Source organism: Mytilus edulis, chromosome 6 (genome assembly GCF_963676685.1).
Source record: "Mytilus edulis chromosome 6, xbMytEdul2.2, whole genome shotgun sequence".
NCBI classification, from domain to species: Eukaryota; Metazoa; Mollusca; class Bivalvia; order Mytilida; family Mytilidae; genus Mytilus; species Mytilus edulis.
Genome location: NC_092349.1, coordinates 47,797,606 through 47,807,128, shown reverse-complemented (window position 1 = coordinate 47,807,128; position 9,523 = coordinate 47,797,606). Strand labels below are relative to the sequence as shown.

Sequence of the window (9,523 nt, the reverse complement as noted above, 5' to 3'; positions counted from 1 at the left end):
AAAAGAACACTCATGTTTTTATTCTATTTTTGTAGAAAATTCATGTTTCAGGTCTTTTAATTTCACATTCAGATGAATTGATGAAGTTCTTTCTATTCACAATTCAACCTTTTTTTATAAAGTTTCATTGTGATATCCTTAATGACTTTAAAATAAAGAAGTAACATTATTTTTAATTTAATAGATTTAATAAATTTTTCTGAAATGAAATAGTCTTAAATTCGTCAAAAGATTAGCAATGTTTAACAATCACCAACTTCATCCAGAATATAAGCGCTGGTTACCTGAGCTTTATTATCAGTTATATGTGCTTGTATCTAATGTAAATTATTTACTAAATCTATGACAGTCTTAACGTCCTAACGTAATAACAAGAAGCCAACAATATGTTGTGTCCCGGGATGTATTGAGAGCGGTGGTCACAAATTTCTAACTCTTGAGTTATTCTTGATACTGCTGAGATTAAGAGTGTGATTTGGTCTTCCGTCAAACACATATAAAAACACTGTGAAAGCTATGGTTAGGTGTACCCCCAAGAGGTGCTGTATCATATATTTCAGACTGCTATGGGTGATCTACCTGTAACTGGCAGATTATTGAGGACTCAAGTCATTTGGATAATATCAGGTTTGAATCTGGGAATAGTATTATGGTTAATCCAGGCATTATCGTTCAGGACCTCTTTGCATTAAAGTTGTATATGTTAATACACTTACAATGCTTAAAGGAAAATCAAAACTACATGTAGAGCCAGAAGAAATTGTGAGAGATAGACGTGTTGCATCCAAGGGTATCTATATAAAAGGTGTAATAGGATTGGCCAAACGTTTCAAAATTCTTAAGTCTGAATTATCTAACACCAAACTATCACTGAGTATTACAATACATTATTGTAGTTCTTTGTTTTGCATTGACAAATTTCAAGAATGCAATTGTTGATAAATTTGCCTTGATTTTTTATATTAATGTAGTTTATATTTAGCCAAATAAAATAAATTGACCTTATACATGTATTTACAATGTTTAGTTTAAAGTATACTTCCTGAGATGTTTCCACTAATTGACTTTTCAGCTGGTTTTGGCTTGTCGTATTTATGCAATTTTCGGTGCCTTATGCTCTTTATTAATTGCGATCATCTTAAAAGGTGCTTTAATCAAGTGAAGCATCACTGGTATCTAGTCGAAACAAAAATGCAACCCTCATCTGTAATATGGAACTAACATAAAATATTTTCTAGGTTAAAGGCTGGTTAAAATGTAGGAGGATTTCACAAGTTTGTTTTGTAAATGTAAAAAGGGATTCAACTTTTGTGTAAACTAAAAATAGGGTATCTATTTTTGCAGATGGAAATATTTTTACACAAGAACACATCCGCGAAATCGACGGCATTTCTATGTTAGAGCGTGGTTGAAAGTATGTTGAAGGAGGACTTTTTTTAGAGATTTTTTGATTTGAGAATTTCATGCAGAGAGCTAGATGTGCATCAAAGGAGACACTATCTAACTATTACAAAGAGTTGGGCAATATTATGACCAAAAACAATCTGCATGAACAGCCACACAAAATATTTAATATGGATGAGAGTGCTCTACAAACTGAACATAGCCCAGGTAAAATTGTTCATTGTTGTTAAGCCCCAGTCTGTCACATCGCCAAGATCTGCAAATGTCACTATAATTGGTGCTGGCAATGCAATTGGAAATGCTGTTCCACCTGATTATGTATTTCCGGGTGTTAAATTTGACAGGGCTCTACTTCTTGATGGGACTCCACCTGGTTCTGATGGCCAATGCAGTAAATCTGGATGGTCTAACAGTGAAATATTCAAAATGTACCTGGAAAAGCATTTTCTCAAGTATGTATCACATGATGTCTCTGGCACTCCTCTTCTTATATTGTTTGATGGCCACCGCTCACATGTGAGCTTAACTTTGCAAGATTGGGCTGAATCAAAGAACATCATTCTTTTCATACTTCCACCACACTGTAGCCACATTTTACAGCCATTAGATATAGGGTGTTTTGGGCCATTAAAGGTTTGTTACAACCGGGAGGCACAGTTGTTTATGAGAAAAAATCCAGGATGTAAAATTACAAGGTATAACATAGGACAAATGTCTTGTTCTCCCTACCAGAAAGGTCTATCTGCACAGAACTTGATATCATCTTTTAGGAAAAGTGGGATATATCCTTTTAACCCAAAAGCTGTTGACACCAGCGAACTTGCTCCAGCTACAATTTACCCCACAGCTACATCTGATAAGCAAGTACAATGAATAATACAAATATTTCACAAGAAGATGACAACACTTCCTCTCAGCAATTTAACAAAGCTGCCACTCTGACGATACAACAATTCGAAGCTTCATCATCAGCCCAAAAGGAACAAGATATCTCATCAGATCAAGATGAATCAAATAGTCAACCTTTGCTTACTCTAGTTCCTCCTGAAAACAGGTACTCTGATGACATTCAAATATATAACGCAGAACCAATAATTGAATTGAACACATCAAACAACTCTTCGAATATAACCAAATGTACAGTAAACAGTTCTCCATCCGGATTCCTGCTAAAAAGAAATGGTGTTTCAGTTGAAAAGACAGAAAAGAAAATGAAACACTTCACAATCACAGGAAATTTAGGAAAAAAGAAAAACATGGATCATCTGAATCAGTCAAAAAAGAAAGGAACTTTTAAACCACCCTATAAAAAAGCAGAGCCTAAGACAGTTGAAAAGGAAACTAGAAATCAAAACAAAGCAGGAAAAGATACCAAAAAGAGGGCACCTGTAAAAAGAAAAAGTTCAACTGTGATGGAAAAAATTGAAAAAAAAAAAAAATTATCAGAGGATGATGTTAATGCAGGTCTTGGTACATCTGGTTTAAACAAGGATAAAGGAGGACCAATATGTCTTGAGAATTCATTAAGTGACAGTGATGAAACCGATGATGACGACGGTGAAACTCGCTGTGTTTGTAATAAGAAATCTCCCTCAGAGATCAGACAACTAGCAGGAATTGTGTTTGTCAAATGGGCACAATGTGACAATGATAACTGCCTTCACTGGACACATCTCCAATTCTGTAGTGATGTTAGAGTCTTGCGGAGAGGAGATACTTTCTTTTGTCCACACTGTAAAGAACAGTAAACTGTCCAATATACAGAACACTATTCCAAAAACTGTTATTCTGATTTAAAAAAAAAACAACAAACAATAGATTTAGAACTGTTTAATATTAATGTAATTTTTCTATTTATTCAGTTAAAGTAGATTTTAAAAAAGTGAAACTTTGTGAAATATTTTTTTCCCACTATTGACATCAAAATAGAATTATTTAAAATAATTTCCACAAAAGAGTGAAAGTAAAACAAAAATTTGAATGAGAAATTTTTTTATTTTTTTTTAATTTAGAAAAAAAATCTTGCATATATTGGACTTTTCAACACTTTTCATCTTGTCAAAAATAATTTGTGTATTTGTCCTAAATAAAATCGTGTTTTGCTGATCTGTACTTCTTTACTAGAATATTAGCGTTATTTGATGCACAAAATAAGGTGCATTAGTGTTCCAAGTTGTCCTCCATACTATATTTTACATTTGCACCGGAAAGAGGTTAATAGCAAAAACAATGATGGGTGGTGATCACCGATTTTCAATCATTTATTAAACTGATAAAACTTCGACAAATGGGTAATATATTATGCATAATATCTGAATTTTATTTATTTCAATCATATTTGTTCCGTTTAGTTCGAAAAATGCGTTTGGAATAATGATTAACATTTTGACCACCGGAATGGGGTTAACCCAGTATACTTGGAAACAGACATTTATTTAAACCTTTCACTTTTTCCAAAGGCCGTACGTATTGTTTTTGTTTTCTGTTAGTTTCCATTATTTTAGCGTTTTCTGTATAGTATGAACATACAAAAAGTTATTGTCTATTGTACATGTATCTTTATACTATCAATTCAAAGTTAGTTATTCACGGCCGTCACATAGCGAGTCTCTATATATTTATATTATAGTAATATGGTTATAGTTTACATGCAGATAAATGCGAAAATAGCTGTTCTGTCCACGAGTACGTATGAAAAAAGTTCTTAACGGAAGCCTTGTATATGACGTACAAGTCCGTCTGTTTATTTTCGTTTTTTTTTTTTTCTCCTAAAAGAACCCAAGAATGGATGACAAATGCGACTATGCGTGGTACTATAGAACACATAGACATGATGATTAATTCATTTTGGAAGGAAAAGAAGCGACACACAAAGTGAGATCTTCTCGTTTATTAGAATAAATAATTAAAGGTCAAAAATCTAAAATGGAGAATTATCCACAAAAAAGAGGGCCTGATTTGTTTCTTAATCAGTTAAGAGGATAACAAATTTTGCATAAATTTTAAGGGTGGATCAAAAATGCACGTAGGTATCACTTTCAATCACTGATAAAAAATTATGAGTCCCTAAGAAAATAATAATATAAGAAATATATATTCTCATCAATTTATTAATTTTATTATAGCATTGAGGATGTGGAAGCAGACAACCAACACAATAGTCAATTTTCTTAACAAAGAGGTCTTTAAATGTATAAACAATAAAAAAGCAATGTTCTCTCTGTGATAAAAAAATAATTGACCCTGCATTAAGTCGTTATAGTTTGATGTTTATCTTAATGTTATATTGCTAAATTCCAAAACAAGAAAAATTAACTCCTGGCACAATACTCTCATGTCGTACTGTATATGGACACTAAACCCCCACAACACAATCATCTCCAATTATAAAAAGGTAAAGCATCTGAGGAAGCTACAAGAAATAGTTTGTCAGCAGTGAACAAACAGTCCACATGGTTGACATTTCATTTGAAAATGTTGTTCAATATATGATATTGCTTTCTGCTCGTATACATTTTACCATGCAATACAGATTTTATATTTAGGAACTTTTGAGAGCACAATGATTGACACAGTTTTGGTCATCTTTGAAAACTCCGAACATAGATGCAGTTATATCCTCTACTGTCGTAAATAAACCATTAATTGCTGCTGTGTTGCCCTCTGGTCTTCTGTCAGCCACTTTTGCCTGTTGTACTGTAATCTAAATTAGCAGTGGAATCAATAAAAAAAATCTTGAATTTGAATTTCCAGCATGTAAATATAGCAAGTTTTTTAAAATAATTTTATATAGTTTAAAAGATATCTAATATAGCTTATAAGATTTCTAACTAAATTATACTAGATATTTAATAAACTATTTAAATGCTTCAATTTTAATTTTATTTATTCTCTTAAAGTTTTGGTTATCTTTTTTTAGGTAGTTTTTTTCAAATGTCCAAATCCAAACTAGTTTCTTCTAATACACGTTTTACAAATTAAATGAGAACCTAGAATAAATTCCCAGAGTCTTAATTTTGAGACAAAAAAACAATGTCATCATATGAATAAATGATGGTTTAGACACGTATAGATTCTGGAATTTATTTATCATCTTAATTACATGTTATTGTGTTCCTTTTTTCTATGTGAATTATTAGCCTTTACTGTTTAGTCCGGTTTTGCTAATATCCTTTTGGCGTGGCTCGGTATTTATACATCCCGCTAATGTTGTGCTGTTGTCAATTTTTGTCTTTCATTTATGCTTAAGAGCATTTTTCTTTGTTGACAAATTTGTTTGTTTATATAGTTAACAATGTTGACTGATATAACCCTATTTTTGACGTTTGTTGTCAATATAATGGAATTAGTGCGTCTGGCATAAAAGTTGTATGTTTAGCTACCTAAGAAACCAGGTTTAATCACCATTGTGTACATACTAAAATGCCTTAACCGAGTCAGAAATACGACAAAATTAATAGCGGCGGAATAAGGAATATGTCAAAGAGACAACAACACGATCGAAGAGCAGATAACAGCCGAAGTCCACCAATGGGTATTCAACGCAGCGAGAAAATGCCGCTCCAAGAGGTGGGCCTTGGAATTAGATAAATCGGGTAGGAATGATGTACTTGTACTAATTTTTTTTTCTAGTTTGTGATACCGAAAACTCTAGTGTAATCAATTTTCAGTAATTCCTATGGTGCACAACGGTCTAATTGCCAATAAAATGATATGACATTGTGCATTTGTGTAAAATAAATAGTATATGTATATAATGTTTTGTTCTTTTGTTGTTGTTTTTTTTCTGTATGAAGAATTGTAAATTATTATGTTCATTTACATGTATGTATGCTTTCAACCCATATGGGTAAAAATGTGCATTTATATTCAATTAAACTAAGCTTATACCACAGTTATTACTCTACTTCTTCCGTTTGACAGAGAACTTAGCCAACAAAGCTAATATACAAGTGGCAGTGTAAATTGTCGGTCTATCCACCTTTCAACCACCACCTATTTATTTTTTTAATTTGAGCATATCATGTAAATGCAGTATTTTCTTATTTATTTTTTTTATTTTGGGGTTATTGTTATCTTCTTCAAAACTTGTATACGAATTCGTTTCTCTTTTTATTGGCATAAAGTGTCAGGTCAGACGGTATATGGTAATGGTTGTGTGTTTATGTCCTGTGTGTATAAACTATTAAAATTAATAATCTCTAGCTGAGGGGTTGAAATCAAATCAAATTAATGCGGATTCAATAATTTTTCACTAGCATGTGAACAATTCATCAGCGATGTTTCTTATCTTATTTTGAAAATGAAGTGAAAGGCGAATCATTTATTTCACTATTTCACTATCATTACTGAATGAACAAGACAAAATCATATATTAATTTTGTGTATATCTTGTAGTTAATGTCCCTTTAACAAATTTTTATTCAAGGTATATGTTTTAGTTTTTGTAATCGAACGAAGGTATGTTTTACATTCAAAAGAAAGGCAAAAGATAGAAATGGGATATTGAAACATATAAATCGAAAACAAACTGATATTGCCATGGCGATAAAAGAAAATATAAAAAAAAATCTTAGAAGTTTAAACTTTATTGAAAAGCACTTTAAGACTAAACAGCACTACTTGGGAACGATCTCATTGGCTTCTGAAAGATAAGCAGATAATGCTCCAAATGTTGCACCCGTCGTGTTACTGATGTAATAATACACAGCCACACGTTATTAATTCCATCCTCCCAAGCCAATGAAGTCGTAAAACATACAAAAATAAGGAATATGCATCAAAAAGCATAGCAAAATTATATTTACTGCAAATGTCATAAAGTCTCACCATTTATTTTTATTCCGTTAAGTTTGGGTTGGATGAAAGTAAAAAAAGTTAAAAGTAGTAACAATTGTATATTAACCTATATTGTTGTTCGTATGATTTGATTAACTATTAACTCTATATTTTTTTAGTACTTGATTGTTAAATGAACACCATTGAAAGGGCATGTACCTTTTTACATAATAAGCAGAAAGGCATGATGATTGATTGTTTGTTGCCTAATGTTCAGTGGCAAATATTTCACGTGAGAACAAAATAACCATTCGTACAATAGTTCGGACATGTAATATAGGCCGTCTGAAATTAAAAGTCGGGAAAAATATGTGGCAACTAAAGCATGAGGGTATATTCGAAAGGAAGAGAAATTTTGCTTTGCAATATGCTACCTAACAGAGGTTGCAAAGATTCGTAACACCCAAAGAGGATTGTATCCTCTATACATGAAGCATCAGATTAACGTCTCAAATCTGCGCAATTGTACATGAGGGTTTGGATGGGGTTAAATGATTAGAGAATAATGCCCTTAAAAAATGAAGATTAGAGAATAACGGGCCAAAAAAAATAAAGATTAGAGAAATGCGTGGTCTAAAAATATAATGAATATTGAATAATCAATAAAAGAAAAATTAAGTGTTTACAGAATTTTCCCTTCTTAAAATTTAAAGAAAATTATCAAAATTATTTGTACAAAAGCATGTTCAAAATGCGAAAAACCTGCAACAGCTTCATGTTAACGTGACAAATGGCCCACAAGGAACCGTGTCTAACAAAACCTGTAGATCCATATAGATACTCGACTCCGAAATAAGCGAGTTAACTAGAAATGTTCACGTGTTGTTTTCCGGTCAGTATTGCACAGAAGCCTCTACTTTGCTTACTTCTATTGTCGAAAACCTCCATGCCGTATCGCACCTCCAACACCAAACATTTTCAATGCTGGAATATGCCAGGGATTTCAGCACTATCACAAAAGAGTATCTGTTTGGTCTCTAAAGTATTTCACACACCCAAACTCCTACTATCCCGTTCCTAACAGCAACATGCCTTTATCAGACGTTTTCGGCATTAAATTTGACTTGGAAAGAAAGAAGGTATCTAAAAATGATATAGTTGCAATGAAATCATGGATAGGAAATTACCGACCCATTAGACAAAAAAGCGTCAGAGATTCTTTATACTGGAATCAGGACATTCAAAACAGGGGGACATATTGAATTCAGAATAAGCAATGAAGCGCGTGTTACAGAAGAGACAATGAATAAACCAAACGAAATTTTGGTTGACGAAATTTTTGATGACTCCGATAATTCAGATGAATATGACTCATCCAGCAGTAGTGATGATAGCCATGATACACAGGAACAAACTGAAAATAAAAACATTGGTCATATCAGTAGGTCAAGTTGTATTAGGGCCACTGTGAGATTAGACTTGTAAGAGACGTTAAGGACATTTTATTGTTGTATAATTGTTCATATATGTTAACTCAAAAAAGGCACAATGAAACTGTATGGTTAGTTTTCTCGTTTGAATTATTTAACATTTGTCATAGCTGACTATGCGGTATTGGCTTCGCTCATTGTTGAATGCCGTACAGTGACCTATAGTTGTTAATTTCTATGTCATTTTGTCTCTTTTAAAGAGTTGTCTCATTGGCAATTACACCACATCTTTTTTATATATAGTGGAAAGAACTGATGAGAACTTGGACTTAATACTTCAAGGAACTAGCATTTAAAGCATGCAGAACAATACACATCAACACGTGTTGAGAAACAAATGAAAACCTTGCTGTTGTTTGGAAATCACCGTTCTCATTCATTTAAAGGAATGTTTTTTACTTTTTTTTTTAAAGATTAAAGAAAACTGGTGGAAAATTAGAGAATAATGCGTAAAAAATCACTTTTAAAGAATAGAGTTATTTTTTGAAGATTAGAGAAGAAAGGGGTGAAAATTAAATGTTTACAGAATAACAGACCCCCCCCCCCCTTCCCACTGCATCTGAGAACGAAAGGATTACTTCCTTTGTTATAAATTCATGTTAAAGCATTCTTATACATGTACATGCATGACAGTTTCTTTCGAGTCGTCGTGGTGGTTGATAAAGCTGTGCGTTACTTTGATTTTTTTTATGTACTTCCTCTTTTTAAATTTACCTGAAAACTTCGAAATCGGTTACTTTGTTCGGACATTTTTTGCGTTGCATAGAAAGATCATTTAAGATTAACTTGGAACCCTAGAGTCAGTGAAAAAAACTGTATTCTTTGCAATTTATCATACCATAGCTGATAAG

The 9,523-nt window shown here is 32.4% G+C and overlaps 1 protein-coding gene across 1 annotated transcript; it reads left to right on the top strand.

Moving 5' to 3' along the window:
- Positions 1–1,578: 1,578 nt before the first annotated feature.
- On the top strand, positions 1,579–2,277 carry LOC139526431 (uncharacterized). The gene has a single exon (XM_071321578.1). The coding sequence runs from the start codon at positions 1,579–1,581 to the stop codon at positions 2,275–2,277; it is 699 nt and encodes a 232-aa protein (XP_071177679.1).
- Positions 2,278–9,523: the final 7,246 nt, after the last annotated feature.

Excerpts from the sequence above, each read along its gene's own strand:
- LOC139526431 (XM_071321578.1), top strand. The coding sequence starts at position 1,579 with ATGAGAGTGCTCTACAAACTGAACATAGCCCAGGTAAAATTGTTCATT.